Below are 17926 nucleotides of genomic sequence, written 5' to 3' on the forward strand. Positions count from 1 at the left end.
GCCAATTTTATTTAACCAATAGTTTTTAAATTAAGGAACAAGGTTTGCACAACAAAAGCTCATAAATATGAGAATTCAGTCATAGGCCTAAACCTTTTGGTACAGAATTTAGCATTACATTACATAATAACAGACCAACCTCAACAGCAGACAGAGCTGGCCTCAGGCCCTCCTGCCTCTACCTCCAGAGCACTGCCACCATGCCCAGCTTCATCGGAGGCCTCCCCCCACCTCCTTTCCTCCTCTCTCTCTTTCTTTCTTTCTTTCTTTCTTTCTTTCTTTCTTTCTTTCTTTCTTTCTTTCTTTCTTTGCATCAGGTTTTCTCTGTATAGCCCTGGCTGTCCTGAAACTCACTCTGAAAACCAGATTGGTTTTGAACTCAGAGATCCACTTGCCTAGATTGCCAAGTGCTGCGATTAAAGACATGTGCCACCACCACCCTGATATTTTCAGAGACTTTTAAAAAGAAAAGTGAATTAGGCCCTCATGTCACCTGTATGAAAGGAAGTTCTGTTTTGTTTCACCTGTCACCTCATTGTTGTTTTCCAAGTGAAAGGGTTGTTTTGTTTTGTTCAAAAGATGTTTAGTGTTAGGATGATTCAAATATTAAAAGGGAGATTCTTAGTCTTTTAAACATGAAGTTGTATTAGTAGAAACGTGTAAATTAGGTAATATATAAAATACCAAACAAGGGAAGACCAGAGACATGGGAGTGCAAGCCTATAGTCCTAGTACCTGGAAGGCTCAGGTAGGAGGATAACCACAGTTGGAGGCTAGCCTGATCTACATAACCAGTTCCAGGCCAGCCAGGAAGACAGGGGCTGGGAATGTATCTCAATGAGATGCTTGTCTGGAAGGCATGAAGCCCTGGGTTTAATCCCCAGCACTACACAAACTAGGCAAAGTGGCACATGCCTGGGAGGTGGAGGCAGGAGGATCAGCAATTCAAGCTCATCCTTACACTGGCAGCATAGGGAGTTTACAGTCAGCCTGGCCAACCTGGGCAACCCTAACTCAAACAAAGGAGAGGAGGGGAGAGGGAGAGCGAAGATAGGGAAAGGAGGAGAGAGAAATCGAGTAACGATTCAAATACAGAAGAATGCCAGGGAGAAAGAAACAGAGTCTGGTGAGATTTGGGGGCGCATGCCAGCAGGGAAAATTAAACAGGAACCCGAGGAAGCAAGCTGGGCCTGGCAATGTAAGGGAAGGTGGACTGATGGGAGGAGGGCTGATGATGCGGGCTTGACCGGCCATTCGAGGGAACAGTGAACTCCCTCTCCAGTGTGGTCATAACCTTTGGAATGAGGGTGTGAGTGACTGCAAATTCCCATCTCCCTTCTCGTTCCAACCTTATTGTAACATTGTAACACTGCTTTCTAAGCCTCTGGCCTGCCCCCCTTTCTCCTCCCCTCCCTCCCCCCTCCTCATTGTTTCAGAATAGGCCAAATGTGAAATCTTTCCAAGGGTGTGGCTGTGTTCATCTTATTCTCCAGCCCAAGTAGAACAGAGGAGAAGCGTGAGAAGGACAGACACATTCAACAGCCAGAGGCCACGGAGGACAGAGCTCAGTGCTGTAGACAGTGAGTTGTTTACAAAACTATATAGTGGGAATGTCTGTGAGTGCCTGCATGTGCATGTGTGTACTAAAGGGTGGAGAGTGTCCCTGACTTAGACTTGAGCCCTCTCCTAGTTGTGCATGGAATTTAAAAGTGAAGGAACACCAAGACGAGCAGAGGATACATGAAAAGACAGACACACCAAAGGTACATTAGGTATTAGGAGTGAAAGAGGCTATGGGACAGGACCAAGGACGGCTTAATTAGAATAACGAAGGTTCTCCTTGTTACATGCCAACAGTCCCAGCTACACAGTGGGTTGAGAAGGAGGGAGAGGGTGGCAGGAGTGGGGGATTCGTGGAAGTGGAGTGAGCCCAGGAGTTCAAGACCAGCCTGGACAATATAATTAAACAACTCAAATTTAAAAAAAACAAAACAAAACAAAAAAAAAACATTTTCTGTAGAACGATGGTCGTGATAGTCAGAGGGACATGAATCTTGGATGAGAGTGAAGGAAGGGTTTGAGTTGTAAAGAGAAAACAAGGTTTCTGGGGCGAAAAAAGAGAAAAGGGAATGCAAGACATCTTTCCCCAGGAGTGAGATGTTGCTGCCTCCCAGCATTATGGTCTCTGCTTCTCCCCCACCCCCGACCCCTCTCCTAGATATGCTGTTCTTTGGGCAGAAGGCCTTGCTGCTTGTCATGGCACTCAGCATCCCCTCTGGTGAGTCTCTCTGCCTTGATTTTCTCCCTAACACGTCAGATTCTTAGTTCTCCGTGTCCATGGGGCTATGGGTTAGTGGAGGTGGGGCTGAGAGCGAAGGGGCGTGGCATAGGCTATGGTTACGGGGGAGGGGCTAATACTGAAGGGGCGTGGCAAGAGATGTGCTGTGTTGACAATTTACAATACAAGCACTCATTAATCCCTAGAAGAGAGTTGCATATCGATATATGACTCAGCAAACACCAAAGGAACAAGAAGGTACACACACATACAGAGACCACCTATTTGAAAACTTGTGGTCACCTTAAAACCCTTGATGGAAAGACAACCTAACACTTGCGCCAGACACACAAAGATTTACATACATGAGGGAAGTATATGTTACACCTACGCACAAAAGAAGAGCAGTCTTCACAGGTAGCATAGAATCCAGCTCAAGAACTGGACATAGAAAGCAATCTTGCACTTTGAAGAAACACTACTGTATTCCCACCTCCTCTTTCTGCCAGATGCAGACCCACAATGCATCTCTCCTGACGTGCCCAGTGGTGCAGCTGATTCAGGGGTTGTGGGCCTGGGCAGGACAGGCTAGAGAGCCTGCTGGGTTCCTCTGTGGACCACAGCCCTTGGGAATGAGGTCAAGAGTGGGACCTGAGTCAGAGCAGAGCAACAGCGGGATTTGTGCTCCGTAATTTGTCTTTCTGGGGTGGTTTCTAATGCTTGATTACTTTTGTGCATTGCCTCGTGGTCTCGTGTGAAAATAGATAAGGACAAATCACAAGGATAATACACAACAGTATCTCCATTGTATTCTGGTTCATCTCATAAAAGTGTCATGCTGAAAAAGGCTGGAGTTACATCTATTTTCTTTCTTTTTGACAGACTGGCTACCCCTCAGGGTCAGTGGTCAACGAGGAGGTAGGTAAAGTCTTTCCTATGGGTTCAGTTGGGGTTCTTGACAGGATGACATAAAACAGTATGAGTTGAGAATCTGTTTTAGAGCCAGGCAATGACACATGCCTTAGTCCCAGCAAGCAGATTGAGTTCAAGGTCAGCCAGGGATACATAATGAGACTCTCAGACAACAATCTGTTCTAGAGCTGGTTGTAATGGCGTATGCTGTAGGATTTGCTGAAGGAGGCAGAGGTATGGGGATCATAGGTTGGAGGCCAGCCTGGGCTACACATTTTGCCAGGTAGTGGTGGCATATGCCTTTAATCCCAGTACTCAGGAGGCAGAGGCAGAGAATCTCTGAGTTTGAGGCTGGCTTGGTATACAGAGTGAGTTTCTGGACAGCCAGGGCTACATAGAAAAACCCTGTCTCAAAAAAATAAAACAAACAGACAAAAAAAAAAAGTTCTAAGACAGAGAGCTACACTGCCAAGGTGTGAAAAGTGGAATCAACTTCAATAGTACCCACAATCCCGTCATCCCATTCACAAACCTGGTCTCACTGAAACATCTGTCCTAAGATGCCAACCTCTTCCTTTCTTTTTCTCGTCTTCCTCATTCTAGACAGCACCAATCAATTCTTACTGGAAACATCATTATTATATTATTATCTGCAATCTTTCTTTGTTCTTTTGGGATTTTGTTTTGTTTGTTTTTGGAGACAGGATTTCTCTGTGTAGCCCTGGATGTACTTGAACTCACTCTGTAGACCAGGCTGGCCTCGAACTCAGAGATCCTCCTGCCTCTGCCTCCTGAGTACTGGGATTAAAAGTGTGTGCCACCATGCTGGGTTTATAATCTGCAATCTTGAAAACTGAACCCAGGTCTTTACATAGTAGGCAAGAGCCTTACATCTCTTATACCTTTTTCTTTCCTTACTGACCAGGGAATTCAGTTGTATTTCTTTATTATGTTTTGTGATACCAAGGATTAAACCCAGAGCCACACAAATGCTAGAATACTCTGTCACTGACCTATACATTTAGCCTCCAGAAAACACTATTCTATCACATAACACCAGAAAACTAGAATGCAAAGACAGGGTGGAAACTGATAGGACAGAATTTCTCTGTGTAGCCCTGGCTGTTCTAGAACTTGTTTTGTAAACCAGGCTGTCCTGGAACTCATGGAGATCCACCTGCCTCTGGCTTCTGAGTGCTGGGATTAAAGACAAGCACCTCAACAGCTATCTTATCTCTATATTTTAATCTTTTGTACCAGTACCTACAGCAATAAATACATACTAGGACCATATGTAAAACAGAAACACTATAAAACAATGATATATACTTGCAAAGCACAGTGCATTCTGATATACCTACCTTAATTCATTTTTAAAATGCCAGTTGAGCCGGGCAGTGGTGGCACATGCCTTTAGTCTCAGCACTCGGGAGGCAGAGGCAGGTGGAGAGCTAAGCCTGAAGCCAGCCTAGTCTATCAAGTGAGTACAGCCAGGGCAACACAGAGAAAACTGTCTTGAAAAACAAAATACGCCGGGCGGTGGTGGCGCACACCTTTAATCCCAGCACTTGGGAGGCAGAGGCAGGCGGATTTCTGAGTTCGAGGCCAGCCTGGTCTACAAAGTGAGTTCCAGGACAGCCAGGACTACACAGAGAAACCCTGTCTCGAAAAACCAAAAAAAAAAAAAAAAAAAAAAAAAGAAAAAGAAAAAAGAAAAAGAAAAACAAAATACAAAGCCCAAAGCCGGATGGTGATGGCACACACCTTTAATCCCAGCACTCAGGCGGCAAAGGGAGGCAGATCTTTGAGTCCCAGCTAGCCTGGTCTACATAGGGAGTTTCAATACAAGACCAGCATTATACAATGAGACCTTGTCTTAAAAAAAAAAAAAAAAAAGGAAAAAGGAACTAAAACCCTTTCCCCTTTCTTTTATGGTTATACTCAGATCGGAGTGTCTGAGCCCACAGATGTTATCAGTCATAAAAGCAAAACTGATGTCTGAGCTGGTTTCTCTAAGCCGGCTAAGGACTTGTCCTGAGTTGTGACTTTCCAGCAGAGTTCTGGTGCAGCTGTCCTGAGATTCCTTTTCAGTGACGTTCCAGCCCTAAAGGGAACATTTAGATGGTTATTCATGGAGAGTTCTTCAAATTGAGATTGATCCAGACACTGGGGAGCCAGCCCTGCAGTCCCTCCGCCAGCCAGCCCTCTTCGTAGCACAACTCCCAACTGCTTCCCTGTGACCTCACTGCTTCTCTGTGTGTGGCTAGACTGGAATGTGGTCTAGCCTCTAAGGCTAGGACCCAAAAGGATTGAGATCCACCCTGAGGAAGGCCTACCTCCCCTTCACAGCCACTACTATGATCCCAGTCAGTGATTGTTTTTTTTTTTTTTTTTTTTTTTTTTTCAAATAGCCCCATGGAAATAGACAGACATGGACTTCTTTTATCAAAACTTGTTCCAAGGCAAGTGTGGTAATTCAGGTCAGCCTCTAAGAGTTATAGGGAGTTCAAGGCCAGCCTTGGATGCTTGCATTCTGGGCAGAACCAAAGCTTTCTTCTGGCCTCCTTGGGCACACATAAGATGCACAACCATACACGCAGGGTAAAACACTCACACAAATTCGAGAATTTAAAATCAATTAACCCTTTCTCTACACATTTGTTTTTTACATTTATTTATTTTTGTGTGTATGAATGCTTTGTCTGAATGTATGTCTGTGTACCAAGGGTGTGCCTCAGGCACACACAGGTTAAAAACAAAACAAAAATAAAAACAACTAAACAAACAAACAAACAAACAAAAACCCAATGGATCCGCTGGAACTGAAGTAGAAATGACTGTGAGCTGCCATGTGGGTGCTGGGAACCGAGTGCAGGTCCTCTGCAAAAACAAGTGCTCTAAACTTCTGAGCGCTGATCTCTCCAGCCCATAATTCTTGGACATAAAATGGAGAATAACCAATATAAGCCCCTAAGCTACAAGGGGAATTTCAGGTTTCTGCCTGCCGACCTGCCTTCCTTCCTTCCTCCTCTTCCCCCTTCCTTTCTCTCTCCCTCCCCCCTCTCTTATACAATGTCTCTCCTGAGTGGCCTTAAACTTCCGATCTTCCCCCACACACACACCAGCTAAGTGTTGAACTCACAGGCGTGAGCCCCACAAGGGCCAGGTGGAGATGTGGAGGAATTCCTTACTCCCAGAGTTCAGTGCTGGCTCCCAAGGAGGACCGTGGACTGTGCTGGGGCTTCAGATGGCTTTGTCATAGCCAACATTTATATCTGAAAAATTACTCTGCTTCTGAGATGGGTTCTGAATAGCACAGCAGTGCTGTGTTAGCTCCAGCCTCTAAACGACACCTTTAAGCACATTTTTTTGACTTTCAGGAGTCCTGTAACCTTTCACCTTTCTAAAGCATTCTGAGGCCAGGCTCGGTGGCACACTCCTTTGATACCAGCAGAGGCACGAGGATCTTTCTGAGTTCTAGGCCAGCCTGCCTGGTCTATATAGTGAGTTCTGGAATGGCTAAAGATACATAGAGATACCCTATCTCAAAAATAAAACAAAACCAAACCAATTAACCAACCAAAAAGCATTCTGGAAGATGGGTGACAGTTTTTTAACTGTGCAATCCTTGGGTGAGTGTCACCATGTCTGGCTAAATAAACACTTTCTATTTTTTTGTTTGTTTGTTTGTTTGTTTTTGTTTTTTGGTTTTTCGAGACAGAGTTTCTCTGTGTAGCCCTGGCTGTCCTGGAACTCACTCTGTAGACCAGGCTGGCCTCAAACTCAGAAATCCGCCTGCCTCTGCCTCCCGAGTGCTGGGATTAAAGGCGTGCGCCACCACCGCCCGGCAATAAACACTTTCTAAAGAAACTATTGCTAAAGTAGGTGTTGGGGAAAATCTGATCTAGAGTTTGAAGCCTGAGAAAAATGAGCCAAAAAAAAAAAAAAAGCAAATTACATGAATTTGCTGACCTCTAGTGGGGAAAAGTGGGTTTTGATTCTAAACTACAGCTACAAATGGAATATTTCCTGAATATAGCATTTTAAATATCATTATTACCTCCTATATACAAAAGGTAACTTGTGAGGAGCTGAATACATTAATCTGACTACTTGATTATAGTAATTATTTCACTTTATACATGCATATCAAAAGATCACATTGTACACCTTAACGTGTGTAATAAAAATATACACTTTTTGAGCCAGGCATATTAGAATATACACATTAGCATGTTAGAAGCTGTGCTTAGCATGTGTGAAGCTCGGGTTACTCCTCAATTTCAAACACACACACACACACACACACACACACACACACACCACTACAATGTCAGTCAAGCCTGAGTGAATTCACACTTATAATCCCAGCATCTGGGAGACTAAGACAGTAGGATTTTGAATTTCAGGTAAGCTTGGGCTTCCAAACAAGACCCTGTCTCAAAATAAAAGTGGCCATAATGCTGCTGATATTTTGCTTTAGTGAGATACTTTAGGGCTGGAACTGTAGCCCGGCTGGTGATGTGGTTACCCAATCTGCAAAGCTCTGGATTCAATTCCTCAACGTAATCAGGTATAGGGACTCATGCTTATTATCCCAGCATTTGGAGTCAGAGACTTGAGGATTAGGAGTCCAAGGTCATTCTCCACTACATAATGAGTTGCAGACCAGCCTGGACTATCTTGAGACCCCGCCTCAAAAAAAATTGCAAAAATGCACCAATTACTTAGTCATTTAGAGACATTTGTGTTTAATGGCTTATTTTTTTCATTTTACTTTATCTATTTACTTGTTTAGTTATTCAGGAATACATCACTTTATTCAGAGACTTGAAGTGTATTCCAGACTTGAAGAAAAGACTGAAGTGGCAAAGCAAATCTCCCTGGCTGGGCAGCACTAAAAGCCCGTTTCAGTTATGACAGGCAGGCAAAGAAACGCAGCCACGGGGTCTGTAGAGCTGAGCACTGGGTGCTAGACAGTCTCACGCATTGGAAGTGGAAGGGAGGGATGCCCAGAAAAATCTGTTCTGTCCTTTTTTTTTCCAGATGATGTGCTTGAGACATTCACAGACGACCCTAGTAAGTCAGCCCGCTTTGCGGCATTTACTTGCTACCACCGGGGATGGAAAGGGTTAAGGGTGATGTCTGTCCAGAGAAGAGGCAACGCTGCACCCTTTTGACTTTCTTGGTGGCCACCATCAGTCCAAACCTTCCCAGCCTTACTATCCTCTCCGTTTCTCTCAGGGATAGTCCCCTGAAGCCAGTTTGCCTGAGTCCATGTGACTTTATTCCAATCCTCTCTCGTTTAGCTAATCGGCCCCATATCCTGCGGCTCTAACCGTAACTCTCCACTTCCTGTCCTGTTTTGTGTCTCTGCAGATCTGGTGAACGACCCTTCTACAGACGATACAGGTGACACTTACAAACATTCTTAGGAAGTAGCATGATCTTGGAATCTTGATGATATTTATTTCAGCTCCTGAGTTAATACTGTATTTCTAGCTCTGGAAAAACATGATTGTGGGTTCAAGGGCTAGCAATGATATCAAAATGAGAAAGAAGCCTGCTAGTTATCTGAAAGGAGGGAGCAGGACTGACAAGGTGCATCAGCATGGAAAGGTGCTTGCTACTCTGCCCCCCAAAAACTTAATTTGACATGGTAGAAGGAGAGAACAGACTACCAAAAATTCCTTCCTCTGACTTTTACATATATGTCTTGTAACATGTGAATGTACATCTGTGTACATGTGGGCATACACATACACGGAATAAACAAATGAATGTAAAATAAAATAAAAAGAGGGAACAGTGTGAATGAATAGCTAAAATAAGAGTGTATGGGGCTGGACAGGTGGCTCAGTGGTTAAGAACACTGGCTGTCCTTCCAGAGGACCCAGGTTCGATTCCAGCATCCAGAAGGCAGCTCACAACTGTCTGCAGCTTTAGTTGCAAGGAATCTGATACCTTCACACAGACATGTGTGCGAGCAAACCACCAATGCACATTAAAAAAAAAAAAAAAAAGACCTATATATTAAAGATGTCCAGAGATAAGTATGTTTAACAGAAGTAATATTTGTTCAAAAATGTCCCCAATTATTCCAAATAATGCCCTTCCCCGGGCGTGTTTGCCCCGTTCTGGTATCATATTGCTCTCTCCTGCTGCCTCACCTTTCTCTTGCAATTCAAGGCCCTTCTCACACCCTACTGTTTTGTGCCTTTTCAGTTCTGGCTGATATCACACCTTCCACAGATGACCTGGGTGAGTTCAGATCTGGGATCCCAGGGCCACCAGGGCCACTCTGGGCTTTGTCCAGAGCCCGTACGGAAGGCAAGGCAGCTGCTGGAGTATTTTAAACAGACCTACAGTTTGTATAACACACCCTTCCGGCCATTTATTTTAAATCTATGGCAGGTTTGAACTTTTTCAAGCACAAACTGTGCAGTTTGGCAATACAAAATTCTGAGACGAGATATTTCAATGTTTCCGAGATTCACTGGGTACTGGCAAGATAAATCTGCACACCGGGTGAAGGGCAAAGCAAGGGCGGCGCACGGAGGAAACTAGGCTTTTTAGAGACCAACAAATAGGAAGGAAGGAAAGGAGGTAGAGGCTAGACTTCTTGCTGCTCTTTCTAAGGATGGAGCTGGACCTCGTGCATGCTAGGCAAGTGCCCTACACTGAACTGCACCTCCTGTTCCTAGGTTATATTTGGTGGTTAATGTTATTGTTTTGTTTTGAGAAAGGATGTTTCTCTGTATCCCTGGCTGGCTTGAAACTCACTCCGTAGACCAGGCTGTCTTCAGATTCGCAGGGACCCGCCTGCCTCTGCCTCTGTCTCCTGGATGCTGGAGTTAAAGGTGTGTGCCATCACAGCCAGCTTCCTAGGTCGCTTTTAACAAAGAGTTTTTGAAAGGCAGCTGCCATGTATCATAAACTTAAAGGCGAACAAAAGTTAATTTCTTCCACCAGGTATCTTTTTTGTCCAATAGATAACAGAATCTGTGTGGCTCCACATCTCCACAAAATGCGATCTGTCAGTGGGGTTAGCAAAGGGAAGTTGTGGAAGACAAGAAGTGTTCTTGAGTATGCTGCAGGGGTCCACTGACTGGATGCTTTTCTTGAAAGACAAGTAGGAGCCAATCACATGGGTAGGAGGGGACTCCCTTAGAGGCTTAGGGTGGGAATGGAAGCCTGGGAGGAAGCCGTAGGGAAGAGAAAGTTCTAATCTGTTTTGAGCACAGGGAAGATTGTTTTCCACCCTCACTTTCATTACTCCAGTCCACTTCTGCTCCTGACTTGTGGGGCCAGAAAGCCAAGGGATTTAACCACGATCAGCCATGATCTCAGAAGCAGTAGTCCTAGGAAAGGATGGCCTGAGCAGAGGCTATGAAACAGGAGTGAAATGTCAGCTGTGTGAGGGAGGAACCATGACAGACAGTTCCCAGGCACGCTGGGTGGCTGGTGATGTTCAACTGAAGAGTAACTCCAGCTGGTAATGGTTTGTTGAATTAGAAGAATCTTCCAAAAGGGCAATAACCCACACAAGATAACGGTTAGACCTGTGTATTCTGTGCTTCAAGAACGAGGTCCGGATTAGAAACACAAGATTGGAAATTAACCGCACAGGGCTGGGTCTGAAAACATACAGTAGGGGCTGGAGGGATGGTTCAGTGATTGAGATCTCTTCCAGAGGGACTTGGGTTCCTTCCAGTCTCAGCATGCGCATAAGTGGCTTACAACCAGCTCTAACTCTTCGGGGTAGGAGTGGGGAGTACAGTGCCCTCTTCTGGCCTCCTCAGGCACTGCACACATGAGGTGTACAGCATCACATCCCAGCAGAGCATCCATACACATAAAATAAAAACAAAGCTTAATGTTTTTTCAAATAAAAAGAAAGAAAGAAAGAGAAAGAAAGAAATCATGCAGCAGATGAGATTATCCGGCCTATCCCTGCTCTTCTTTCTTCTTTTCTCCAGTGACATCTTCCCAGAAGACTCTCCCGATCCTATGATTCCTTGCTGTTTTAATTCCTTTCTGTAAACTAAGCACACGTCAAGCTTACACCTTGGTCAATTTGGGTTATGAGCCTGGCCCCACCTATTCTTTACCCAAACCTCTCATCAAAGAGGAGGTGATTCCGTATCTCGTCTCATGGAGAAGAGACCTTTTGGGGGGCAAGGGGGGAAGCATCTACAGAACATCTGTCTCCTCTGCTCAGCTCTAGGAGCAGTCTTCTGGGTACTAGGCCCTTTGTCTAGTATTTCTAATAATTTTCACTTACTGCTGAGTGTGTAATCCCAGCCACCTAAGAGGCTGAGGCAGGAGAATCAGGGATTTGAAACCCATATATAAAAAAAAAAAAAAAGAAAATAAAAAAAGAAAAAAAAAAAAAAGAAAAGAAAAAAATCTGGATTTGTTTTGTTTTGTTGAGGCAGGGTCTCACTAGCTGTTCTGACTGCCCTAGAGCTCTATACAGACCAAATTGTCCTTGAACTCATAGAGAACCGCCTAGCTCTGCTTCCGGGTGCTGGGGTTAAATTTAGGTAGGCACCGCTGTGATTTCTTTTCACTAATGATACTTTAAATTCAACAAGTCTCTCAACTCTCCACTAGAGAAAGGTGAAAGCCAGGATTCCATCTCAATTCCTAAGTCTCTTTGCTGTGCGGCTGAAACCAGCCTGATGTGGATCTCCTTCTAGAAGTTACTAAGAGTCCTCAGTTCCTTTGTTCCTTATTTCTGAGGATCCTGATTGGGTCCGAGTCAACCATTTGGTAGTTACAGAGGTGATGACTTGTTAATAATTGTTAATAACTGAATAAAATTTCTGCCTTCCAGCCTCAGCTGGAGACAAAAATACTACTGCAGGTATGGTTATTATTGTTTGTGTATTTACTTATTTATTTATGTGCATGGGTGTGTTGTCTGAACGTGTGTCTGTGTACCACATGCATGCAGTACTTGTGGACACCAGAAGATGGCGTCAGATTCACTGGAACTGGTGTGGGAGCTGTGAACAAGTATAGAGCAGCCAGTGTTCTTAACCACTAATTCCTCTCTCCAGCCCCCTGTATGCTGTTATGTGTGTGAGTGTATGTATGCGCACGCGCACGTGTCTGTCTGTCTGCCAGTCAGTCTTGTGTCTCTAAGATTTACTTTTTATGTACTTTATGTGTATGGGTGTCTCATCTCCATGTACACCTGTACACCCGAAGAGGACATCGGATCCCACAGGACTACAGTTGCAAACAGATGTGAGCTGCCCTGTGGGTTCTGGGACTTGATCTCAGGACCTCTGCAAGAGCAGCCAGTGCTGTTAACTGCTGAGCCATCTCTCCACCCTATGATCACTTTTATATATGTATTTTCTTGAGCATTTCTTCCTATAGAATCTTTGCCTCCTTGGGTTTTTTTTGTTTGTTTGTTTTTGTTTTGTTTTGGTTTTTTTTGTTTTGTTTTGTTTTGGTTTGGTTTGGTTTGTTTTTGAAGAGTATTAAGCTCTTTACTTCCCCAAGTTCATCTTCTTTCTTTTATAAATGGTCTTCTATCCTAAAAGTCACAGGGAAAAGAAACAGCCACCATTTGCTGATTCTCAAACCACCCTCTCCTTAAACCACCTTTGGACTTTATTTGGTTTTTAATAATTAGGAAATTAATCAGCTTGACTGCAGACTCCATGTTACCGTGGACATGATGGTTAACATGGGTTCTTGTAACTTGCTGGTAATTCTGATCTGCAGCTATGGCTGAGAACAGAGCAGAGAGCTGTACCCGAGAATTCTCATTCCTCAGAATGAGACCATCAGACTTCAGTATCATGTTTCGTGTCATTACCTGAATAATCCTAGAAAGACTAATTTTTTTTTCCTAGATGACTAGACTCAAAGATTATTTTACCCACTTCTGCTTCCAGGTAGGAAATTACCTAAATTTCATGTGAGTTAGCTTCCTCTCCATCTGTTTTTGGCAAGCAAGAAAGACATGCCTCCAAATACACTGATTTTTGTACAACTACTCCATCTTCCTTCATTCTGTCTCCCTTCACCCAGACCTTTAAACCTTGATGTCTGTTCTATTTCTATTTGGACATCCCTGTTATTTTGTGTTGAGCAGAGTGCCGGGTTGAGAAGTTCGCTTGTACAAGACTGTATTCTGTCCATCGGCCAGTCAGACAGTGTGTGCACCAGGCCTGCTTCACCAGGTAAGAGATCCCAGAATGTCCAGAGAGCACCTTCCACAGTGGCAACGCTTGTGTCAGAAACTATTTAATGAACATCCGCCACAGAACGGCAGTCTTTGATGGGACAGAGGTTGTTAGAATAATTTTTTTCAGCCATTTCTGAAGGCTCTGCCTAGAGCCTGGAGTCTGGGTTGAAGTGTCTACAAAACAGTCTAACAGACACCTGTGGAGGCAAGGGCTATAGGAAGAGAGAGCACCAGGGATGCTGCTGTGTTGTGCTAGCCGACTAAAAGCTGAAGGGAAAGGCTCAGCTCTGAAGTGCAAAGCGACAGGCAGGCGCTAAGATGTGAAGTGTGCAAAGTGCCTCTGAGAAGAGTAACTAGTACTTCTTTTTGTTTTGTCTTTATCATTAAAACCATTTCTATCTCTGACATTCTGCCAAGGGAAAGTTTTTTTTTTTTTTTTTAAATTCATATACTTACAAACAAACAAACACACAAACAAAAAAACTAACTAGGGGCTGGAGAGATGGCTCAGCAGTCAAGAACACTGACTGCTCTTCCAGCGGTCCTGAGTTCAATTCCTAGGGACCACATGGTGGCCCACAACCATCTGTCATGTGCTCTGGTGCCCTCTTCTGGTGTGTAAGTGTCATTGCAGCCAGAGCGTTCCTACATTTGAAATAAGTAAATAAATAAACTTTAAAAAAGAAAAATCTAGACAAAGGGAGGACAGTGGGGAGTAAGAGTTTGAAGAGGTTTCCTGGCTAGACCCTCTCACCACCTTCTCCATTTCCTTCCTTAACCATGACCATGGGACTGTGGCAGTTTACGGCGCATGTACATCATCAATAATGAGATCTGTTCCCGGCTTGTCTGTAAAGAACATGAAGCTATGAAAGGTAAGGTGATGTCTGGGTGGTCAGTGGGCAGGGTCAATTATGAAAGCTAATATAGCACGATGCTGTTGGATCCGAGGTCTGGTTCCTAAGGAGGTACTGGGCACCCCCTTGTCTTTCATCAGCCTCAATCAGAAGCTAGACTAAATAAACTGTCTAAGTCCTAACTAGATACCCCTAGATCCCTCCCCAGCTAGACTGCAACCCCCAATTCTCCCACAGTGAGAATTTTCTGAAGCTCAAGGTATTTTAAAACTTTGGTTTTTAGATTAAAAAAAAAAAAAAAAAAAAAAAAAGCCTTTTGTGTATGAGTGTTTTGCTCATATGTATGTATGTACACATATGACCGGTAAGGGTCAGAGGAAGGTATTAAGGCCCCTGGAACTGCAGTTACAGGTGGTTGTAAGCCACCATGTGGATGCTGGAAACTGAACCTGGGCCTCTGCAAGAGCAGCCTGTGCTCTCAACTGCTGAGCCATCTCTCTAGCCCCTCTCAGGCTGTTTTAAAAGTCATCTTTTGGAAGTTCTGGGGAGTAGCCAAGCCATCAGTACAACATAATAGACTCAGTGGCCATGTTGATCACCAGCTATATGCTCTTCAAAGCACACGTTTGGAGACAGTAGAGTTTGGATAGAATCCGTCAGAAACAGATAGGGTGTTTAGAGAGTGGCTACATTAAAAACATCCTACCAACTCTGGAAATTCCATCTACCCTGCTTATTGTCAAGCCTCCGAGATAGAGGAAAGTGGGAAGATGTTAAAAGAATAATTTTCAACGCTCCAAAACATGTGGCTGTAAACCGTGCACGGTGGGAACAAACATTCTTCTCACCTTCCCCATGGACAGCCCCGCGCGGCTGCTGTGGTTAGAGCCAACACCACAGACAGGGTCACCTTTGACTCAGCCCCCAGCTTTGCGCTGGGTTCCTTAGTAAGAGCTGTAGTTGACTTCACAGAAGGAAACTCGCTGCTTTTCCCCATTGGCTCTGTGCGAGCCACCTGCGAGGGAAACACCTTGCCCTTGACTCTGAGTGTTTGGGACTCTAGGCACTTTCAAGTACCGCAGGGGATTTACTGCAGTTAGCTGTTGTAAACACCCAAATGCAGGCTAAGTGAGTGAGCTTCACTTTTCTAGTTTAGCAGATACACCACCTGAACTGGGAGCTGGGTACATAAGGGAAGCTAATTTTGCTCCGGGTGATTCCTTTTAGCCCTCACAAACCTACCGTTAAGCCAGGAATGAATACTTTCTTACAGAAAGGGAGAAAAAGGCTCAGAGAAGGTTAGACACTTTCTAGAAAGTGACAAGTACCCAGCCAGGGGCAACACGGAGGTCTTTACCCACATCTTTTCCTCCTTCGTTTTTATTATAATTCATACTGAATCGTCTCCTCCTTCCCTTAAAACAAGAGCCCTTGTTACTGTCCAGCATCTTCCCATAATGCTCTGTTTTTCCTCCAGACGAGCTTTGCCGGCAGATGGCAGGCCTGCCTCCAAGGCGACTCCGCCGCTCCAACTACTTCCGACTTCCTCCCTGTGAAAATATGAATTTGCAGAGACCTGATGGTCTGTGATCACCATGGAAGAATGAAGAAAGTGTGGATGAGGGAATCAGAAATTCCTTCTCCTCCAACCGCTGTCGTCTGTCCCATGGAAACGTATTTTTAAACTAAGCCCTTTGCAATGTCCCGGCTTCCTACCCTACTCTGTAATTTTCACCAGAACTGGTCTTATTTTGCAGTATTGACAATACAATGTCTATATTGTTGTATGGGTTTGCTGATTTCTGGTATCGTAGACAAGGTGGACAAAGGATGACCACCTGACTTAGGTACAAACACTCTGAATTCTGCCCCCACAGTAGAAAGGGGCTGGGGTGCGTGGGTCAGTTGGCAGAAAACTTACCTACCCAGTGTGAAGTCCTGGGTTTGGTGGTATAAATTGAGCATGGTAGTGCAGGAAGATCAGAACTTTAATTCATCTTTGGCTACACATCAAATTTGAGGATGGTATGGGCTATGGGATACCTACTCTCAGAAAAGAAAAAAAAAAACCTTTAGGTTAATATTCTTCTTCTTCTTTTTTTTAAATGGTGCTATGAATTGAGCTCAGAGCCTCGTACATGCTAGTCAATGGTCTATCAGTAAGCTACACCCCATCTCCTAAGTTAATAATTTTAATTATTAAATATGCCAGAGACAGATAGGAGCTTTCAAGAAGCTGTCTGTCAGTTTTGGCTACCCACAGAACTTCCTTCTAGAAGTTTCCTAGACTAACTCCCCATCATTTACATAGGCTTCGTACTTACTTTCACCATGCTGCATGGCTTGTCCTAAAATTTGCCCAGCAAGTCTTCTTGATGGGAAGGTTGTGGGTAGAGCAGGAGAGATGACTCAGTGGTTAGAAACACTGGATGTTCTGCCGTAGGATCTGGGTTCAGTTCCCAGCCAACATCCACATAGTGGTTCACAGTCATCTATAAGTCTAGACCCAGGGGACCTGAAATATTTTCTGGCATCTTTGGGCACTGTGTGCATATGGCACACACACACATACATGTGGAAAATACACATCAAAATAAGTCACTTTTTAAAAAGAAGATTTTTATTTGTTTTATGTATATGAGCACACTGTCGCTGACACACCAGAAGATGGCATCAGATCCAATTACAGATGGTTGTGAGTCACCATGTGATTGCTGGGAATTGAACTCTGTGACCTCTGGAAGAGCAGCCAGTACTCTTAACTGCTGAGCCATCTCTCCAGCCCAATAAGTCACTTTTTTTAAAAGCAAAAAGAAAGGTCATGGGTTTTTTTTTTTGTTTTTTTTTTTTTTTTTCCCAGAAGATTTCCCAACAGAAGCAAGAATTATAGACTTACTTGGCAACCCAGAAAGACCTCAAATGCTGTCCCCTGCTACATTCAGAGTCTGGGGCAGAAAAGAGAAAGCTATATCAGGTATGACACTACCCATAATTTCCAATATAATTTCTTAGACAAGTTATCTAATCAGGAATTAGAGAAAGAAAGTAAATCTCGTCTCCTCATGCATTTCTGGCAGCACCAGGACCAGTCCACCACACATACTAATTTGACACCATGATCTTCAGGGGCTTTGTGGAGTTGTGACTTCCTACATGGTCTCTATTTACCTGGTTTATTTATAGAGTGTATCGTGCAAGTGGCTTCTAGAATACCCTGACTTGAGGTATATACAAAAGCACACCTAGCTGACCCTTAACACATTGGCAGATGGCTTACCCAACGTTTAAAATGAACAGGTGACAGACACACCATGCCCAGACAGCACAGATTCTCTATTCTTGCTTATTTTATTTTATTTCACTTCACTTTATTTTATTTGAGATGGGATCTTGCTGTGTATCCTTGCCTGGCCCGCATGGAACTCACTAGGCAGAACAGCCTGGCTTTAAGCAGTCCCCCTGCCTCAGCTCCTGCTGGGATTACAGGTGTGTGCTAGCACACCTAGCTACAGACCACATGCTTATCCTTACTCTTTATAGATAACTCTTTTTAGATCCCGAATTAATGTCCTCGCCTTTAAAACAAACAAACAGTTTAAATGTTTGTTAGTATGATGTTTTGATTCTGTGATTCTCTGCATATAAACACATTATTTACATAGTTTGAAGTCT

General features: G+C 44.0%; 1 protein-coding gene across 2 annotated transcripts; it reads left to right on the forward strand.

Annotated features, from left to right (window-relative positions):
- Positions 1 to 1429: 1429 nt before the first annotated feature.
- Positions 1430 to 16041, forward strand: Mfap5 (microfibril associated protein 5). 2 transcript variants are annotated; one of them, XM_034511186.2, is made up of 10 exons: positions 1430 to 1580; positions 2219 to 2278; positions 3161 to 3196; positions 8237 to 8269; positions 8570 to 8602; positions 9416 to 9451; positions 12030 to 12059; positions 13305 to 13392; positions 14199 to 14272; positions 15732 to 16041. In XM_034511186.2, the coding sequence occupies exons 2-10, from the start codon at positions 2221 to 2223 to the stop codon at positions 15842 to 15844; spliced, it is 501 nt and encodes a 166-aa protein (XP_034367077.1). In that variant the 5' UTR covers positions 1430 to 1580; positions 2219 to 2220; the 3' UTR covers positions 15845 to 16041. The 2 variants fall into 2 exon arrangements, with proteins under 2 accessions (XP_034367077.1, XP_076796639.1); XM_076940524.1 differs by lacking the exon at positions 9416 to 9451.
- The last annotated feature ends 1885 nt before the right edge of the window (positions 16042 to 17926 follow it).

Source organism: Arvicanthis niloticus, chromosome 9 (assembly GCF_011762505.2).
Source record: "Arvicanthis niloticus isolate mArvNil1 chromosome 9, mArvNil1.pat.X, whole genome shotgun sequence".
Classification (NCBI taxonomy): domain Eukaryota; kingdom Metazoa; phylum Chordata; class Mammalia; order Rodentia; family Muridae; genus Arvicanthis; species Arvicanthis niloticus.

Bases quoted from the DNA above. Each gene is read 5' to 3' on its own strand.
- Mfap5 (XM_034511186.2), top strand. From the start codon at position 2,221: ATGCTGTTCTTTGGGCAGAAGGCCTTGCTGCTTGTCATGGCACTCAGC. The intron at 8,270-8,569 runs GTAAGTCAGCCC...GTGTCTCTGCAG, and splicing joins GACATTCACAGACGACCCTA to ATCTGGTGAACGACCCTTCT. The intron at 13,393-14,198 runs GTAAGAGATCCC...GGACTGTGGCAG, and splicing joins CACCAGGCCTGCTTCACCAG to TTTACGGCGCATGTACATCA.